The 21,634-nt window shown below is 40.2% G+C and overlaps 1 protein-coding gene across 1 annotated transcript in view; it reads left to right on the plus strand.

Moving 5' to 3' along the window:
• IQGAP2 (IQ motif containing GTPase activating protein 2) overlaps positions 1-21,634 on the plus strand; it is a 289,746-nt gene that overhangs the window by 131,145 nt on the left and 136,967 nt on the right. The window contains exons 3-4 of the mRNA XM_068535530.1: positions 11,429-11,585; positions 19,263-19,340. Coding sequence (XP_068391631.1) covers positions 11,429-11,585; positions 19,263-19,340 — 235 coding nt within the window. The remainder of the gene's footprint in view (positions 1-11,428; positions 11,586-19,262; positions 19,341-21,634) is intronic.

Genomic DNA, 21,634 nt, shown 5'->3' on the forward strand with positions numbered 1-21,634 from the left:
TGTTTACAGTTTTTGCATTGCACACAGGTCTTGGACCATAGCTGTATTTAGTAAGTTATATTCACAAAGTAAAATATCTGGGCTGTATTCTAAGTTTCCTGATGTAGTCTTTCAAGAAGCAGTATAATGAGTTGGTTAATGTGCAGATTTCAGAGTGACATTTGGGTTCAAATTTGGGGCGGGGGGGCGTTCAAATTTTTTCTACTTATATATGATCTTGGGCAAGATATTTCATCTTTCTTGATATCTGACTCAGTTTTTTTTAAAGATGATAACTCATTGGGTTATGGGAAGAATAAATAAAACTTTTCAAAGCTCCACGCCCTAAACTAATAGATGTGCAGTAATTATTTATTATTATATCTCTGATCGCTTTCCAGAAAGTTTGTACCAGTAGTTTACAACTGTTCACACATACTGGGGAGAAGATTGTATAGCTGAGAACCTACAGGCCGGATTCTAGACACCAGTGGAGGGCATAAAACATTGGAAGATTCCAGGGAGGTGTGACTTATGGCTCCTCTCATGCTCACCCTTGGTCCCTGGATACCAACGGCTCCACGGCTCTACATTTTCCTGCTTAAACATTTCTTTTAAAGCATATATATTTCTGTAACCCCCACTTAGGTATTGACTATCCTGAATACCTTTAGCTTTTTGTTTTTTCCAGTATATGAATATTATTCCAGAAAAAAGTTTAAGTCAAAGTATTGTTAAAGCACTATTAAATACTTAACACTTGAACCACTTGAACTAAGGTATCAGCCAAAAACCATAATACTGAACATATTAGCTGTTGTCTCTCACTCCCCTCCCAACCAAATGATGAAGCTTATGACCAGCCTTTTGCCTAACGTGCACAGTAATGTTAAAAATAAGTACAAGTTTTGGGTTTTTTTTCTTTTTCTCATTTATTTATGTATATATGTATGTATTTTTTTGGCTGCATTGGGTCTTAGTTGCTGCGCGTGGGTTTTCTCTAGTTGCGGCAAGCATGGGCTTCTCTTCATTGTGGTACGTGGGCTTCTCATTGCGGTGGCTTCTCTTGGGGAGCACGAGCTCTAGGCACGTGGGCTTCAGTAGTTGTGGCACACAGGCTAAGTAGTTGTGGCTTGGGGGCTCTAGAGCGCAGGCTCAGTAGTTGTGGCGCACGGGCTTAGTTGCTCCGCGGCGTGTGGGATCTTCCCGGACCAGGGATGGAACCCTTGTCCCCTGCATTGGCAGGCGGATTCTTAACCACCGTGCCCATGTTTTGGGTTTTAAATTTTTTATTTTATAGGCTTTATGCAATGTCTGCCTATCTAGAAATTTTAATACACGTACATATATATATATATATATATATATTTTTTTGTATTTGTGTTTCTGTATATGCCAAGCCAGCTGTCTCTCCAGGTATATTCTAATATCAGTATGATACCTCCTAGGTAGATGATTAATTGGTCCAAACCTAAATAGAAGTACAGTAAATACCTGATTGGTGCCTGGAGTTAGGAAGAATTATGAAGAGCATATATTTAAGCAACAGTGTAGTCTGTGAAGTAATTAACAAATTTTTTTCAAAATTTCTTTCAAAATAATTTTCGAAAGTTAATCAGACACATTACAGATTGTGCTACAAAGTTTGCAGACATTCTTATATCCATAAGTGCCTCAGGCGGTTCCACTTATTTCTATTTTCCTTATCCTATGTTTAAGAAACATAGAGGAAGAAGGGTTAAAATAATGCATTAAATATCATTTTCTAAGAAATAACTCACCAAAGAGATTCTTGGAAAAATTTGTTTAAAGAGAAGGGAGGGACTTCCCTGGTGTCGCAGTGGTTAGGAATCCGCCTGCCAGTGCAGGGGACACGGGTTCCATCCCTGGTCCGGGAAGATCTCACATGCCACGGAGCAACTAAGCCCATGTGCCACAGCTACTGAGCCTGCGCTCTAGAGCCCATGTGCCACAACTACTGAGCCTGCGAGCCACAGCTACTGAGCCCACGTGCCACACCTACTGAAGCCTGCACACGTAGAGCCCTTACTCCGCAGCAAGAGAAGCCACCAAAATGAGAAGCCCGCGCACCGCAATGAAGAGTAGCCCCTGCTTGCTGCAACTAGAGAAAGCCTGCACGCAGCAACTAAGACCCAATGCAGCCAAAAATAAATAAATAAATTTATTTTAAAAAATAGATAGATAGATAAATAGATAAAAAAGAAGGCAACCATGTGAGTGACATCTGGGCACCAGCCATCTGCTAGGTTCCATACTGGTGCTGTTTCATTTAATCCTCCATAACTCCTGAACTAGTGGCATCCTAACATCGGTGAGAATATGAGACTTACTGCCTAGGAAACTGAGGGACTTTGCCTGATTCACCATGTGGAACCAGGTCTGGAAAGTACTTGATGCTCAAAAATATTAATTGGATTAATTAATCTGTCAAGGTTACACATCTGGTGAGCGAATAGCCCAGATTCAAACTTGGGGACATGCTAATAATAATTGTGGTTAATGTTTGCCAGTCTCTTACTATGTGCCGGGCACAGTGCTAAATATATTATACAGATTCTCATTTACTCCTTACAAAAGCCCTCCAAGGGTAGATAGTTTAAGTATCTTTATTTTACAGAGAAATCACTGGTATTATGCTAGAACTAGGATTTGAACTCAGAAAGTGTGAGCCCAAATGCCATGATTTTAGTCACCAAATTGTACTGCTTTTATCAGTTACCTGTCATTTCATCATATGAAATATTACCAAGTGATTTGGGAAAAAGGAGTTCCATGGTCAAAAAAAATTGGGGGGAAACATTGCGTTAAAAAGTAAACTTGGTTCCTGACTTCAGGAATTCTCTGAGCTTTCAGGATGCTAATGCAACTTATGAATCCTCAAGAGAAGACATAGAATGCAACATTTTCTAAGTTCATTTGGCCCCCTTTCCCACCAGGACAGTATTAGCATCTCACTGAGCCAGTATTCTGTGGAACACAGTTCGTGAAATGCTTGCCAAATTCGACAGAGGGTTGCTGTATCATCTCCTTCCTAAAGAGGAGGATGAGAAAGAGGTCCTCAAAAGCCTGCTCCGTGCCTGTTAGTTCTTGGAGTCATATATTGCTTCTTTTCATGGTATTGTAAGTCTGTGTTTTAAAGAAAATAATTAGCATTATTTTAATATTTCACATCATTTTCTTATAGTGAACCAAACAAATTTTATATGAGAGAAGGATGGGGGCCCATGGGTGCCTGCCTCAGTTGTGTAATATGTGTTTTTCTACATCCCTGTTCCCCTGAGCTAATTAGGCTGCTAGAATTGTGGTGACAGTTTTTTGTTTTTGTTTTTTTAATTGAATATAGTTGATTTACAGTGTTTTAGGTGTATAGCAAAGTGATCCAGTTTTTTAATATGTGTGTGTGTGTATACTTTTTCAGATTCTTTTCCATTATAGATTACAAGATATTGAATGTAGTTCCCCATGCTATACAGTAGGTCCTTGTTGTTTATTTTATGTATAGTAGCGTGTATCTGTTAATCCCAAATTCCTAATTTATTCCCTCCCCTCCTCGTTGTGACAGTTTTGCCTCAGCCTCCAGTGAATGGAAAGGTTTACCGTGAGAACTTAATCTAATCCTGACTTCTGACATTTTACTTCTTATTGGCACAAAAGGTGACCAGTTACACTGTACACATAAAAATATCTGGTCGTGGGCTTCCCTAGTGGCGCAGTGGTTGAGAGTCCGCCTGCCAATGCAGGGGACACGGGTTCGAGCCCTGGTCTGGGAAGATCCCACATGCCGCGGAGCAACTAGGCCCGTGAGCCACAACTACTGAGCCTGCGCGTCTGGAGCCTGTGCTCCGCAACAAGAGAGGCCGCGATAGTGAGAGGCCCGCGCACCGCGATGAAGAGTGGCCCCCACTTGCCGCAACTGGAGAAAGCCCTCGCACAGAAACGAAGACCCAACACAGCCAAAAAAAATAAAAAAATAAAAAATCTGGTCGTTGTTTTTATTCTTCTGTAAAATATTTCATATGCTGATTTTCAAAATGTTTCAGGAGAGAAATTGACTTGTAGTACTTGAAAGTTCATGGATTAAGGCACTACATTAAAACAGGGTTTGTGCAGAAAAAACACACTTTCTGTTTCTAGGCCAGCAGCTCTACTTTGGGGACATTTATTTCATACAGTGCTGTATGATAGAGACCAAGATTTATAGTTGGAGATTTTCTGAATAACAACTCAGATAGCAAATGCCTCAGTGAAACAACTTTCCTGTGCTCTGCAAAGCAAAAAGTAGCACAGTAGAATGGATGGTTTGTCTCCAGATTTCTGCGAGGTGGTATTTTGGGTTTTGGTTTTGTTTTGTTTTGTTTGTTTGTTTTCAGTTCTCTTGCAAGACAAAATGACATTAATTATTTTTCTTTTTGGCCTTAACCTAAAATTGGAAAAATTTTACCTTTCTCTCCCCTTCATCCTTCTCCCAGTATCCTCCCCTGCCACACATCCCTCCTCTCCCAGTCTCACTTGGAACGGACCTGGTACTTTTACACACAGAGCTACTTATGAAAACCATCTCAACTCAAAAAACAAAAAACAAAAAAAAACAAATTTGAAGACAGTCTGCTTGAATGATAGAAAGGAAATTCCTTTTACCTCCATTTTGTTGTGCCTGGTAAGTGATTCAGATCTTCCTTCTGCAGAGAGAAGAGAACGCAAGCAATACTAATACAAAAGAGTCCCGATTCCCGCCCCCCCACCCCGCCCCCCCGAAAGGAAAATGAGGTTCTGCGACAACCTTGAAGATGCTCATAAGGAATGGCTTCACCTCTGGTTTGGGATGAGATGTTCACATATTGGTGTTGAGGTTCAGTACGAGCAACCAATGGAAGGAACAGGGAAGAAGCAGTAAATGCGAGGGCAGCAGGAGGAGACACAGGCCAATTCTGGTTTTCTGTGGGTTTTCAGGTCAAATTGAAGACAGTCTTTTTAACCAGTGGTGCTGAGACAACTGGATGTCCACATTCAAAAGAATGAATTTGGACCCTTACCTCTCACCAGTACAAAAAATTAACTCAAAATGGATAAAAGATATAAATATAAGAGTTGAAACTATGAGGCTCTTAGAAGAAAACATAGGTATTTGTGACCTTCAGTTAAGCAGTGGTTTCTTAAATATGACATCAAAGTACAAGGAAAAAAAGAATAGATAAATGGGGGACTTCCCTGGTGGTCCAGTGGTTAAGACTTCACCTTCCAATGTAGGGGGTGCAGGTTCGATCCCTGGTTGGGGAGCTAAGATCCCACATGCCTTGCAGCCAAAAAACCAAAACATAAAACAGAAGCAATATTGTAACAAATTCAATAAAGACTTAAAAAAAAAAGAATAGATAAATGGGACTTCATCAAAATTACAACCTTTTTGTGCTTCAAAAGACACCATCAAGAAAGCAAAAAGATAACCCACAGAATGAAGAAATATTTTCAAATCATGTACCTGATAAGGGATTTGTATACCAACTATATAAAGAACTCTTATAACTCAATTATTTAAAAAAACCCAGCTAAAACATGGGCAATGGATTTGAAAAGACATTTCTCTAAATAAGATATGCAAATGGGCAATAAGCACATAAAAAGATACTCAATATCATTAGCCATCAGAGAAATGAAAATCAAAACCATAATGAGATGCCACTTTGCATCTACTTAGGATGGCTATAATCAAAAAGACAGCTGAGTGTTGACAAGGAGCTGGGGAAATTAGAATCCTCACACACTGCTGATGGGAATGTAAAATGTTGCAGCTGCTTTGGAAAAGTCTGGAAGTTCCAAAAAAGATGAAATATAGAGTTACCTTATGACCCAGCAATTCTACTCCTAGGTATATACACAAGAAAAAGCAGAACATATGTCCTTGCAAAAACTTACACACTAATGTTTACAGCAGCATTATTCATAGTAGCCAAGTAGTGGGAAAAACCCAAATGTCCCTAAACTGATAAGTAAAATATGATATATATCTGTACAGCAGAATATTATTCAGCAATGAAAAGGAACGCAGTGCTAATATATCCTACACGATAGATGAACCTTGAAAACATTATGGTAAGTGAAAGAAGCTAGTCACAGACGGCCATGTATTTTATGGTTCCATTTATATGAAATGTCCAGAATAAGCAGATCTATAAACAGAGAGTAGATTAGTGGGTTGGAAAATTGGGAGTAAATGGGGAATATTGTAAATGAGTTATAGGGCTTCTTTTTGGAGTGATGAAAACGTTCTAAAATTGTTAAGTGATGGTCTCACAACCCTGTGACTATGCATTATACATCTTAAAAGAGTGTATGGTGTGTGAATTCTCTCTCAATAAAGCTGTTACTAAACACAACAAAATCATATAATTAGTGTCGTTCAGAATTCCATTTATAATTTTAGACTCTTGGACTAAAACTCAGCTCAGAGTTTTAAGTGACCTCTTCCAGGGCATCGAGCTAGTGATTGGAAATCCAGACTTCCTGAACATCAGGCCAGTTGTTTTCTGTATTGTGATTGTGACAAGAAGTTGGACCCCAACAGACCATAAAAATCACACTTAATGAATTTTATTGGTTTGGCTGGGTAACACTAGCTTTGTAATAGATAAGCCACTGAGGCTGAGGTTGGCAGTAGAAGTTTAATTCTTTTTCAGGTAAGATTCAGTAGCTTAAGGCGAGGATGAGGGGGTACAGGAGGCTCTGTACCACACAGATAACCCAGGTCCCTGGGTTACTCAGGGACCCAGGCTGACGGGAGATCTTCCATCTTCTCTTTCAAGGTTGCCCTGGGCTTTAGCATCCTGCTAGCAGACGGGGGGAGGGGAGAGTGGAGGCTTTTGAAACATAGATCCAAAGGATATTCAGCCCACGTGATGACTGGGTACTAGTTTAGAAGCTTGCATATCATGGTCCCTGCTTCCCTGTGAGGTAGTTTAATACCCTGAGAGCAGTGTTAGGGAGCCAGCCTAGCTGGTTATTCTGGAGCAGAGTTTACTGACTGTTCCAGAAAAATGGTCTTGCTATCATCAGTCAATCTTTATTGATCGTATACTGACTAATAATTGATAAGTTTCCAAGCTGTATATTATGAGGAGACCCTTTGAGGTCCTGCCTTGTCTTGCCAGAGTTCTCGAGGAGGTGACCCCATTTAGACAGACTCTAAGCTTCCCATACCCAGCACCCAACTGCAACAGCACCCGCAAGACGCAGCCGAGGCTGTCTGTCACTTACAGTTGTGAGGTAGGTGACTGACAAAGAGGGAGTTCCAAGGGAATAAATGTAACCCTAGGACGTTTACTCAACTTTGACAGCGAATGTACTATGCTCTGACCTTACACTGAAGAGTGAAAGCGTCTGCATCTCCAAACCATGGGGCCTTTACTCCTACTCTGGAAGAAGCCTGGAGTGTCCTGTTACCACTTTTATTTTACACTAGGCTGTGAGGCTGCCTTCTTCTGTTTGAGTCTCAGAGTTAAAAATTGGAATTTGAGGGGCTTTTTAAAAAAAAATTTTATTGAAGCACAAATGATTTACAATGTTAATTTCTGCTGTGCAGCAAAGTGATTCAGTTATACATACACATATTCTTTTTCATATTCTTTTCCATTATGGTTTATCACAGGATATTGAATATCCTGTGCTATACAGTAGGACCTTGTGGTTTATTTATTCTGTATGTAATAGTTTGCATCTGCTAATCCCAGACTCCCAGTCCATCCCTCCCCCACACCCCTCTACCTTGGGAACCACAAGCCTATTCTCTCTCTCTTTTTTAAATAAATTTATTTATTTATTTTTATTTGTTTATTTTTAGCTGCATTGGGTCTCCGTTGCTGTGCGCGGGCTTTCTCTAGTTGCGGCGAGCAGGGGCTACTCTTCGTTGCGGTACACGGGCTTCTCATTGCGGTGTCTTCTCTTGTTGCAGAGCACGGGGTCTCGGCACATGGGCTTCAGTAGTTGGGACACGCAGGCTCAGTAGTTGAGGCTCACAGGCTCTAGAGTGCAGGCTCAGTAGTTGTGGCTCACAGGCTCTAGAGCGCAGGGTCAGTAGTTGCGGCGCACGGGCTCTAGAGTGCAGGCTCAGTAGTTGTGGCTCACGGGCTCTAGAGCGCAGGCTCAGTAGTTGTGGCGCACGGGCTCTAGAGTGCAAACTCAGTAGTTGCGGCTCACGGGCTTAGTTGCTCCGCAGCATCACAAGCCTGTTTTCTATATCTGTGAGTCTGTTTCTGTTTTGTAGATAAGTTCATTTGTGTCATACTTTAGATTCCACATATAAGTGATATCATATGGTATTCGTCTTTCTCTTTCTGACTTACTTCAATTTAGTAAAAATTATAATCTCTAGGTCCACGCATGTTGCTGCAAATGGCATTATTTCATTATTTTTTATGGCCGAGTAATATTCCATTGTATATATGTACCACATACATATTCTTTATCCACTCATCTGTCAATGGACATTTAGGTTGCTTCCATGTCTTGGCTGTTGTAAATAGTGCTGCTGTGAGCATAGAGGTACATGTATCTTTTTGAATTAAAGTTCTTTCCGGATATATACCCAGAAGTGGGATTGCTGGATGGTATGGCAACTCTATTTTTAGTTTTTGAGGAACCTCCATACTGTTTTCCATAGCGGCTGCACCAGTTTACATTCCCACCCACAGTGTAGGAGGGTTCCTAGAGGAGCTTTTTGATGTCGTTCAATTAGTAGCTCTATGGCCTTGGCTTTTCTGGGCCTCAGATTAGCATCTGCAAGTGGTGATCCTAATAGCACCTTTCCTTATGGGGTGGGCTCGAGGATTAAATGATAATCCCCGTCAAGTATTAAATCCAGGTTCTAGAATAAAATAGTGCTAATAAACACTAGTTACCATTGATGGTAATAGCATTTTCTTTTGACTTTCAAGGTAGTGAAACATTGATGCCTAATGTTGCAAAAATGCTACATTTACAAGTCATTGGCAGTGTCCTAAAGATGTTATGATGTAACTGTGATGCTTGGAAAACGTTTTTCTTAAGCAGTCAGAATCTTTCATTTAATAACAATCTGTTGGGTACCCACTATCTGTAAATACATTTGCAGGACAAAGGGATTATGAAAAGGAGGAAGAGATGGCTTTTGCCTTTGAGTACTTCATGATGTCATATGCATTAGCAATGGCTACATTTTAAATAGGCTATAGTTAACCTAAGTTTTTAGAATAGTTAGTGTTTTCAGCCAACTACACATATACTCTAACACAGACAAAAATTAAGGTGATTATCTTTTTAAAAAGTAAGCCCAAGTCTAAAATATCACACTTCAGAGTTGTTTTTATTTTAGCTTCCTGCCCCTTGGTCCCAAATGTCAATTTATCTCCCCCACTCCTACTACAAATTGTCAATTTACCTCTCTCCCACCCTTCATACATCTACCACCAATTACGGGATTATTATAAAGCAGTTATATACTGTTGTGTTAAAAACAATTTTGTACATTTTTTCAAGATAATTATTTGAAAACAGGTTTGTTTTAATGTGAAGTAGCATAATGCTGTAATTTGTAGTTTATTTAGATTAGAAACTTGGTCTAGTGCAGTGGCTTTTAATTTGGCCAGATTTTTATCAAAAAGGCAACGTTGTTATTGATTTCTTACATTTTAAAAAATTCATCAAGACTTTGGTACTCTTACGTTCATTTGAAGCCCTTGTTTGTTATGTGAAAACAAACTTGTCATCTCATTTTATCAGTTCCTTGTTCTCCCAGTTTCCCCAGTCCCCCTAGGATGTTAGACCTGGGAGAGACCTTAACATCCCATCCTTCTCATCTCCTGCCCCTTTAGCAAAGGAGAAAAATGAGGCCCAGAGAGGTTAGGGGGCATGCCTGGGGTCACACAGTGGATGTGGGGCTGAGTCCTCCCTCCGCAAGGGGCCCCTCTCCCTGGCTGGGAATATTCTCTTTCCTTTGACCCCCTCCTGCACTTTCTAAGCTGTCACCAAGTCTTGTTACCGTTTCCTTGAAATGCCTCTTGTTTTCCTCCCTTCCCATGTCTTCCTGTCTCATCCAGTCCCTCAACTCCTCACAATGGGAAAGGCTGACGGAGCGCTTATCTTTGGGGCCTCCATCACACAAGATTACTTTTCTCTAATTACCACTGTCAGCCTGTCACTCCTCTGCTGCGAAGCTGCCAGGAGCTCCCTGCTTCCTGTGGCAACAGACGTCATCACTTCTCCTCTTACGCCAGCTCCTTCAGAACCTCACTTCACTGTGTGTGCTCAGCTTTATTCCTTTCTTCCCATGAACCCCAAATGCCCAGAGTCTTCTCTGGGTTTGCTCCCAGCTCCGAAGCGCTTCCCCTGCCTTTCCAAATACTCCCCTTTTCTAGGCCAAATCCAGATCCCACCACCTTCTCACTGTTTTCCCTATTACTCCAGTGATAATCCAATGATCCCCTTTATTCCCCAACTTTCTCTTCTTATGCGCTAACATGTAGCATTGGGCAGCACAGCCTCTCTTACATGGCTCTTACATGGTGTGGAGCTCACATGCATAGTTGGTGATTGGGCGGTGGGTTCGTGGCAGGGAGGTGAGAGCTTGCACCCCTGCCTCTTGGGTCTTACAGTAGGGAAGAGTTCTTCAAGAATGGGTAGGAAGCGCATTATTCTCTGAGCTCCACAGATTCTCAGCACACCAGTGTGAAATGGGAACTGGCCTGGCTCCCCTCCCACTGTGTGTTTTTGAGCCAGTAATGACCTTGGTGCTCTCTTTTCTACAATACTGGCACAATGTCCTAAGATTTAATCTCATCTTTTTCAGAATCCAGTAAATAGCTTCCCAAAAAAGGTAAGCATGCTGTAATACGTTCCTGGTATTGGAAACAGGAATGTGTCTTAGTTAAAGAAGACAGCGTCTGCTTTCTGAATTGCACTGTCCCTTTTCCATGCTTTTCTACCTTTCCTGGTAGTCATTTCCAGACTGAGGCAACTGCAGATTTTACTGCACCTGGGACTACACTCTCCCCACAGCATAACCCCTACAAGAATGTCCTCCACTAAGGGCTCATAAACTTGGAACTGTTTTTTTCTGTAATGTCAGCAAGACTCATTCCACCCATACAAATACGGTCTGGCCTTTTTCCTCTTTGGCGCAAAAGAGAATTGGCAGAGACTCTGATAAAAAGTGAAGTTGACAAGCTCTGGCTTGGAAGTGAGTTCAGTGCCTCTGGGCTTGTCGTCCCCCTTGTTCCTGTGTGTTCTGAATTCTTGTCCCACCCAGAAAGTTCTCTCTCCCCATCTGTGACACCTAAAGATGTTTCACATCCTGCTCCCTTTGTTAATGTCTCCATCACAGGTAGTAAGATACTGCATCTCTTCATTTATAGAAAGTTACTGAACTGGAGTCACCTTAAGGTTTTTTTAATCCCTGTAGGTGGATGGAAGTCTGCTTAGTTGAAGAATTGCCACCAACCACTGAACTGGAAGAAGGGCTCCGGAACGGAGTTTACCTTGCAAAGTTAGCCAAGTTTTTTGCCCCCAAAATGGTATCGGAGAAAAAGATCTATGATGTGGAACAAACACGTTATAAGGTAACTGAGATCTAATTGGTTCTGGCCTCCAGCTCAAAGTGAAAGTTCAGTCTTTCCCTTCCTTTCCTTTCTTTTAGTGTTTCTATAAGGATTTTGTGGGAGATGGGGTGTGGGGAAAGGGGATGTCCTTGGTCTTTTAAGCCTGTTAATAATCATTCCTGAGGCAGCAGCAATTTTAAAATCAAAGCATTTTTCTATTTCTGGTCTGAGGCCGAGAGACCTCTGCTTTGTGGGGCTTCCCAACTCCCACCCCCATTATTCCTTCATGGAGGTCATTTTATTAGTGCTAGTAACTGTAAGAGTGGGGGGCCCTCTACCCCCTGCTTTTTTCACCATCAACACAGTTTATTACTCCCCTTGTTCTCATCAAGGAATAAAGTACCCAACTGGGACTTGAACTTGTGGCCCTGAAGAGTTAGGCCCAAGGTGATTTAAAAAAAAAAATTCTGATATTGAATAGTCAGGAACTCCTTTCCCTTTGGTGTTTAAAGCAAATTAAGACTACCCTTTTTATATGGAACTAGTTTTAAGAATTATTTCATGGCTAATCTGGGAAGGCATATGGGTGAGAAAACCAAACCAAAATAAAAACCAATCTTGTATTAATGAAAAAAATTCTGATATTTTACAGATACATGTTTAAGTATTTTCAGGTAAAGTGATACATCTATGATTTGCTTCAAAATAACTGGGAGGAGGGTGGACAGATGATTCAAGACTGGCCATGAGTTCATAGTTGTTGAGATTAGATGAGGCATGCAAATGAGTTTATTATACTATTCTGTCCAATTTTTATGTTTGAAATTTTCCATTAAAAAGTAAAGGAGGAAAAAGTAAACACCAGCCTGAAAGACCCCTTCATTATATGTGTCTTCAAAAGGGAATTTTAAAATGTGTGCTGTTCTCTCCTGGAACATGTGATCCGTTCTCCACTTCGGGTCAGGGTTTCTAAAGCTTCTTTGAAACTTGATTCTTTATTTTCTTAATATATTGTATTTGGTTTTTTATATCAGTATTTTTTATCTGCAGATTTTCAAGTATCCTTAAAAGTTATTTCTCTTAAAATTTCAAGGGTAACATTAAGTATAGTTGAAAATGGAATGATTTTCCATTTATTGCATGTCACACTACCCTACAGTTGTTATTGAGACAAAATTTATTTTTAAAATATGTATATTGAATTCAGAGCAAATGTTTGAGTAATGGTTTATGCTAACAGTAGACAAGATGAATTGACATCTTTTTTGACAACTCTCTTTTCATCATCTAGCCTAAAAGGGAATTGAGCAAAAGTTTCTGCCTTGAATAACGTTATGAATAAAAGTGTTTGCATATCTTAAAATAAGTTTGAGTTTATTAAGTCATGTGTTTATTAACTCTAGATGTTTCTCCCTAGAGTAAGTTTTTGGCCTTTTGGAAGACTTAAGTGAAACAAATGACTTAGCCAGCCAAAATTAAAGTTTTTTTTTTTTTTTTTTTGAGGAATACTTTAAAAGTTCAGAAAAGCACGGTAAAAAATAATTTGTATCCCCCTTGTCACAAAATAAATGAACATTTATCCACATTTTAGAGCACAATTTTTCTTTTATTTTCATTACTGTAATGGTAGTTACCAAGATCTAGGCCTATGAGTACTAACAGCCATGTAGATTTGATGATAGAGTTAAAGTGTAGTTGGCTCCAGGCCTCCCTGGAAAGGGATTGTGGGTATTTTGTTTTGATGTGTGGATAGTGAGAATCAGGCCAGAAAGACAGACCTTTAGTGAAGGTGAGACTCAGAGCAGCGGGTGGGCTAATTCTTCCCTCTCCTGGCACATTATACACCTTGAATATAGGTGTCTCTTCCCAGTTCAGCTGTGGACCCCCTCATGGCAGCTTAAACAGGTACTGTTTCCTCCTGGCATCAGAGATCCTATTATTTGAATCAGTAGCAGCTTCTCTTTGGGATGGGGACGGGGAAGTGATTCCAATTTCTTGTTAAAAAATAAAATACCTGCGGCACCTAAGCAGATGACGAGATCCCTGAGCAGAACATCGTGACAGAGGGAAGTGTTCTGTGTTGCTGTCGCCCGTGCCGTCAGGCCCCCGCTGGGGTGCACAGAAGAAAGGATGCTAGGAGAGGCATGGGAAGAAGGGAGGTGGTGGACGGAGGGTGGTAGATGCCAGCTGTGATGTGGGAGAAACACGGGACGAATGGAAACTACCCCTCTGTTAATTCACTGGAGAAAAGAGGCTTTTCTTAAAAAAAAAAAAAAAAAAAAAGAGGCTTTTCTTTTTCTCCTTTTATTAAATCCTTGAAAGTGTCCTTGAATGGGAATTGTCAGTGATTTGCCATATAATCATAAGTTTTTATTTTAAGGCCATTTCATTTCTTCTACAGAAATGAAAGGAGACCAGTATTAGTGGGCAGGAGACTTAGCTTCCCGTTCCTGTGTTCTTCAGGTCTAAAGCCCGTCACGTGGTCCTTTCTAAGGAGCACTAAATCGCTGGACTGCAGCAGAGACGTTGAAACACAAGGGAACACTTGCTAACCTAGGCCTGTCTCTTGATGTGCCGTCTGGAAACCATGAGTTCAGTGAGCCTGGGTGCTCGCTGCAGGGTCTGCCTGGACCGCAGCCATAAAATATGACCCACCTGTTGGGCAGGGTGTCCCCGAGGCAAAAGCTCTGTCCCAAATCTCAAGGCCTCATTTGTGGCACTGATGATGGCTTTGAGCTAAGTAGATGGGAGCTTTCATGCTGCCCCATCCTCTTTGTCTGCCAGCTTATGAACAGCCTTGGCCCTTCATTAACTTAGGTTTAGAAAGATATGCTAGGTATTAGAGTTAAACCTTCCAATGATGAGTGTTCTTTCCCTGACCATTCCCACCACCCCCTTCCAGGTCTGAGTTGCGTGATCATACCATGCACACGTGGACACACCACGGTGTACTGTAATGATTATTTTGTCATGAAGGCAAGAACTGTGTGTGTCTCCTCTGTCATATCCTCAGTGAATGGTGCAGGTTCTGGCCCATAGGGTGTGCTAGGGAAATAGCTGTTGGGTGAAGGAACGAATGACAGTAGTTCATAGTAAGCCAAAGTGCTCTGTTTCTTGTCTTCTATGCTTTATTCAATACTTTATTCAATATTTACTGAAACTCTTCCTCTAAGGGTGATGCTCAAACTTCCTGTGGGACCCCTTGATGGGTGTGTGTAAAAACGTCAACTTTTGGGCCCCATCCCAGACTACTGAGTCAGGCAGAATCTTAGCCAGGGACCCAGGAAGCTGCATTCTTAATAATCACCCCAGGCAGTTTTTTTCTTATAGTCTACAAAGGTTTGAGAACCACTGCTCTAATAGGCAGCCACACATTAATATAATACATTTTAATAAAGTTATACAGAAAGCAGATAAAATTGTCCTCAGATGTAAATACATAAAGGATAGGACTCAACTATCCATGCAGTACTTATTAGTACCTACCATGTGGCAGCCGCTGCTCCAGGCACCAAAGGCAGAGTGGGCAGCAGGGCAGACATGATTTCATGGTCAGTTGGAGAGACAGACTGTGAGTAAAATAGACAGTTGTGAATTGTGATAAGTGTATGAAGGAAGAAATGAAAGCCAGAATTATTGACAGATAGCCATGGGCTTCTCTGAGGAGGTATTTACCCTGAGGCTGGAAGAATGAGAGGAAACTCGTCCATGTGGAGAGTTAAGGGTAGGGAATGGGGAGGATGGTCCAGAGAGAAGGGACCCATTTGTGAGAAGCTCAAGGAAGAAAAGAGCTTGGCCAAGTTGAGTGGCTGAAAGGCTACGGTGAGGGACAATGGTAAGAAATGAGACCAGGAGGGAAGCAGAGACAGATTACTCAGTGACACATGGAGGACCTAAGTACAATGAGTGACTTCATCCTAAGTACAGCGGGAAGCTGTTTCAGTGTTGGCAGAGACGTCATGGTACAGGATGTGCTTTAGAAAGATTTCTCTGCTGCTATGTGGAGAACACATTGGAGGGAGGGTGGACGTGCAGGCAGAGTGCATGAGGGGATTACTCAGTCCAGGTGACAGGTGACAGTGGCCTGCAGAGACAAGAAGTGAGTGGATTCAAGAGGGAAAACAGAGGGCGAATCCTGGAAAGGGGCTGGAAATGGGTGGAGGGCAGTGAAGAGAAGACGGCTGGGTAGATGGTGGGAGCCAACCAAGAAGAGTGTGGTCAGTTCCGAAGGGAGTTGGGCTGGTAAAGAAGCCGGGAAGGTTTCCATGGTGGGGCTTGAAGGATGAATGTTCCCAAGACAACTAGGATGACCAAGAGAAAGAGGAGGAGGAGGTAGTAGGAGGGGCATTCCTCGGAGAGGATTCAATCTGATAAGGCTCAAAGCCAAAGAACACTATCACTCTGGACAGTGCATTGACAGTTGCAGACGTACAATAAACGCACATTGAACATTTAGGTGGGCCTTAGATAGGGAAAGCAGATACATAGTGGTCAGTAGTATGAGCTGTAGAACCAAAACACCTCAGAATTTGGCTTCACCACTAACTTTGCCTCTGTGAGCTTCAGTCTCCTCTGATGTAAAGTGGGAAAATAGTAACAATATCAACCCTGTTGAGAAATCGTGAAGAACAAATGTGATCTATGCAAGGCGCTTGGCCCAGTGCCTGCCTGATAGAGGTAAGCACACTGTAAGTGTTACACTGTAAGTGTTACAGGTGTTTGTTCTGAGGCTCCGTGAGCAGTAAATTGACCAGAATATTTGGACTTGAAGTCAGGGAATTCTGCAAGCTAGTCTTGACCCAGAGCTCAACAAGTTAGGTCAACTCGAGTGTCTTAAATACTTAGGGCATCAGTTGCCTCATCTATAAAATGAGCAAATTAGAATAATTACTGGTTTTAAACTACCTCATAGTTCTAAAATGCTTTGATCCTAATATGTAAGAAGTTACCATCCAAAGAAGACTTACATAATACCTCATCTATTCCATTTAAACTGCAGTAATCTTTTGGGCTGGTGCTGTAGTAGCTCAGCAGTAGAAAATCAGCATATACTCTCTAGTCTGATACATGAAAGAAATTAGGTAGATGTACAGTAACAGCCCTTGGCCAAGTTATGACTGTAGACATACCACCTAGCCTAATATATTAATATTAGTGTAGAAAAAATGAAACTGGTGAAAAAATAGACAAGCTATAAATGGTTATAGTGGACTAAGATTATTTTGAGCCTGTTTGGAAGATTGTTTTTGTTCTAATTGAAGTAAACCTGGTAGATTGAAGATGTTCATGCAGTTCGCTCACTGAAGCTTACTTCTTAAATATGCAGGCGTGGACCATAGGGTTCTGGAGTCAGCATTCCTCAGGTGTTTAAAGCGGACGAAGGATTTAAAATCTATCATTCATCCACCGTAGAAATATGACTAAGATAACCCCCCTCTCCTTCAGTGCCTCTTACATGAAGCGCTAAATCTTTTTCTGACCTTACAGGTGAATAAAAGCTTCAAGCCCAGTCTTATAATTACAATAACTAACATGTATTGCATTTTAGGTGTACTTTGCAACTAAGTGTTCTATGTATAGTCTCATTAAATCCTAAACCCAAAGTAGCGTACCGTTCCCTTTTGTAGCTGAGGAACCAAGGTTCGAAGAGATTTGTAACTTTCCTGAGGTTACGTAGCTAATGAGACCACTAGATGGATGGGATGATTTTGTTATATAATTTGGATTGTTGAAGGCTATCAGCCAAAGACTCTCAGAAACCAACAAAAGATTATATTTATTTAAATACGATGTACCAAGAAAAAATGCATACCCACGGAGCTATTAAGGAAGAGAAAATAGGAGCTTAGTGGAGATTTGAGCTTGTACTGAGTGATTCTACTAAAGATTTAGGGAAGCAAGGATCGTTGCAGTGTTGTCAGGAAGCGGGATCAGTTTGGTGTCTTGGTAATTTTTATCTAGGAGGTGAGAATATTGAATAGGGACCAGATTGTCATCAGTCAAGAAATAAGTCGCCCATCTTAGTTGGAAGAGGGCGATGTTTAGTTACTTTGTGGTGTTGAGGTCCTCTGCCCTGACGTGATTGAGGATTATCTCCGCTTTGTCCCTCCACAGTCGCAGACTGGCCGTGTCTGAGGTCGCAGAGTGGCCGTGTCTGAGAAGTGTTTGTATTCTGCAAAAGTTGATGCGGAGTTACCCTCAGACACTACCACCCGGCTGTGAACTGTCTGCGTGCTCTCTCTCTCTTTATTCTTTTCCATCCTTCTTCTCTTTCCATACCCTTCCCCCTCCCTCTAGTTATTTCATAGTAATTAGCTAATCTCTTCCCTGTGAAGAATAATCCCCTGGTCATTATGTCCTGCCCTCTTCCCTGGGGAGTGTTAGCACAGGAAAGGTTTTCAGATCCACAGACACCTAGTCTTGAATCCCAGCTCAGCCCCTTAACAGCTGTTTGACTTTAGGCAAGTCACTTCATCTTTTTGGCCTAGATTTCCTCATCTCTAAAAAATGAGAATGATAACTACCTTGCAGGGTGTTTTGAAAATCAGAGATAATTTATGCAAAGTGCTTGACACACACAGTCCAATCTTAATAAATAGTGGCCACTATCAAAAGCACGCAAATATTTGTCAAATGTTAATTTGCTTATACTTTATAATTTCTTACAGCAACAAAAATACTTTCTGTTAAATCAATTATTAGATTGTAGAAGGTCACAAAAGATGGGAAGAGCTAGACTTTCTGAATGTGATGATCTACCACTGGGTGTTAGTTATGATGAAACTTGCTGTAGTTACTTCTTATTTTATTTGAAATGAAAATAAAATACATAACATTACGGAACACATTTAACTAATGAAATATATAAGATCATTTTAAAGCTCACAGTGGTTCATTGCCTGATAAAACTTCATGAGATAGCAACAAGAATACTTTATTTATGCAGAAAATAATGGCTGGCTGATTAAGACTGTAAGGAATGGAAAACATAGCCTATTTTTATTATATGAGTAGAAAAAGGTCTTGTAAAATATTTCCAGTGAAAGTTTACTTCTTGTACAAGGCCAAGATTAGAATTAGATTATAGAAGGAATAAATACTAAAATTAGCTCTGAATCGTGGGGTGCTTTTTGTTTTCATCTTTGTATTTTTCTACATTTTTCAGGTTTTTTACAGAAATCGTACTACATTCGTGATCAGAAAAAATGGTTTGGCAGAGCCAGAAACCACCAAAAAAAGGCATTTAGTCTTCTAAAAATCCTTTTTTTCCTGAAGTTACAGTCCTCTCAGCTATGGTTGCCCCAGTGTTGACATGGTGTGTGTGTGTGTGTGTGTGTGTGTGTGTGTGTGTGTGTGTGCGCGCGCGTGCGCACATGCTCATGTATGTGCACATGTGTCTCATAAAACATCCTAAGGCGTGCTAGACAGAAAATGGTCTTTGAGATTCTAGTTCAGAATTACCTCAAATTCTGGGAACTGGGACGGTCCATCCCAAATGGTTGGAGTGTTGCTGAGATAGTGTCATCTCCTTTATTGGATCTCTGGTTGTTTTATGTGAGCGTTCATAACACGATTCTAGGAGAAAGACAATTGAAAGCATCCTGCTAATGAAAAAGGTTATTACTTTTTTGACTCACTGTTTGTGCGTTCCCTTCTTTCCACTCCCCTTCCCCCAACCATCACCCATCCTCACGTTAGAAGTCGGGTCTTCATTTTCGACACACGGATAACACCGTCCAGTGGTTAAGAGCGATGGAGTCTATTGGTCTACCCAAGGTAAGCCTGAACTGGGAAGACAAAAGGGGTAATGCAGACACCTCACTGTGGAAAGGAATTTAGCAGACTGGGGTACGTTAATGCAGCAAATGTCCTTATTGCCTCAGAAATGAGATATGTGAGAACTAACAGAAATATGGAAAGGCCTATAAAAAGTATCATATGGCAAGAACTCAGATTGAGAGCAGCCAGGTGAAAGTGTGTATAAATTAAACAAGGTATAAAGCAGAAACTGACACACCATTGTAAAGCAATTATACTCTAATAAAGATGTTAAAAAATTTAAAAAAAGAAAAAAAACACTTAATATAAAAATTAATTAATTAATTAAAATAAATAAATTAAACAAGGTCAGAGCAGGCTTTGGCTGGTAGATAGTTGATTTAGAAGAGCCACCTCCCTTTTTTGTGTTGCTTTTTATACTTAAGATTCCAAGTCTCATTGTATCCATACATATTGTATCACTATAAATCATCATTATAAATTTATTTTGATAAAGTATTATTATAAATCATAGTATCACTTTAAATTTTACTGGCTAGGGGGGTTAGAGCTCTTACTCTTGAAATAGATCTCCCAAATAAAACTCATTCAGCAAATATTCAGAACTTGTTAAATTCAAAGAGCGGGCACCCTTACACCTGTGAGATATACAGACAAGTGGAGGAAATGAAGAAATAATTACATGTGATAGAAATTGTAGAGCTATTTCTTAAACTTCTTATTTTGAAATAATTTTAGAATCACAGGAAGTTGCAAAAATAGTACATCTTTGTGTAAACTTCATTCAGCTTCCCCTAATGATGACATCTCATAACTGTAGTACAGAATTAAATTGACATTGGTGTATTAATGTTAACTAGACTCCAGACTTTATTCAGTGTTCACCATTTTTATATGCATTCATTTGTGTGTGTGTGTGTGTGTGTGTGTGTGTGTGTAGTTCTATGCATGAATAGATTTGTGTGACCACCACCACAATCAAGATGCAGATACTGCAGAGAGGTTGGCCATTATATATAGCATCCCTTCCCCAGCCCTGTCTCCTGGCAGCCACTAATCTATTCTCCATCTCTATAGTTTTGTCATTTTGAGAATGTTATAGAAATGGAACCATACAGTAGGTAACCTTTTGAGATTGACTTTTTTCACTAAGCATAATTCACTTGAGATCCATCAGGTTTCTATATGTACCAATAGTTCCCTTTTTTGAATTGCTTAATATGTACAGCTATTTTAAAGAAATGATTTAAGAGTGCTCCAGCAAGGGTATCAGCTACTGACTTATTTAGACCTGTGTTGTTGTTCTTATTAGTAATCCAGGTTTGCAATTAAAAACACACCCCACAACAAAAACAAAGGACTCCTTCATGTAAATTATGAATGCTTTTTTAAAATACATTTGTGCTAATACCTGTTTTAACTCAGTTCCTTTTTTCTTGCAATAGTCAATGTTGATCTATTTTATTTTGCCTTTTTTAATCAAACTACTTTCCCTTCTCCTAAAATGTTGAAAACTGAATAGTGTTCCTTTCTGGGCAATAGTTATAATACAGAGTTCATATTTATTTCTTAACTGCGATTTAGTAAGTATTAACAGGGTGTTGAGTGGTAAACAGATTAATAAAGACAGACATTCAAATGCAGTTGTTCTGTATGAGGCAGCATATGTTAGATGAGGATAATTTCATTATGATTTAAACCTTCTCAAATTGTGTGTATGTTGGACCACATTTATTTTGATTTTAAGCCAAACAAGTAATCCATGTAACAGAGTCTATTTTAACCCTGATGTTTATTATGAAGTCAGTGATACATTACATTGCAGGAAATGAGAGGCCAACAGTATACTGAATTGACTTTGATATATTAATTAACTCCTTCATTTATCAATATGAGCTGCCTACCCTGTGCTCAGTGTCATGTTACACACTGGGGTTACAATGTTGAAGAAAACGTTTCGGTAAACTATAAATTGATCCCATCTTCTTCTATAAATTGAAGAAGAAGACATATTCATAATGATTTTCCAGGAGAAATATCAATGTAAAAGGTTCTTGTTTCAAGAAGAGAGGGAGAGTTATAGTTGTCCTCTGCTTACATAGTAGAATTTTAAACCTAGTCATATTCTTCTGAATTGGGAATCCTCTTCTCATTGATACTTTAACAGCAAATGTATTAAAGGAAAGTTGGAAAGACCTTTGAAATTTCATAAGCTACAGATATTTCTTTAAGCACTCAGTGACTGTACATTTGTAGCTCAAGAAGCTTTGCTTTTCTCTTTTCTTAGCTTT

This window comes from Eschrichtius robustus, chromosome 2 (genome assembly GCF_028021215.1).
Source record: "Eschrichtius robustus isolate mEscRob2 chromosome 2, mEscRob2.pri, whole genome shotgun sequence".
Taxonomy (NCBI): Eukaryota; Metazoa; Chordata; class Mammalia; order Artiodactyla; family Eschrichtiidae; genus Eschrichtius; species Eschrichtius robustus.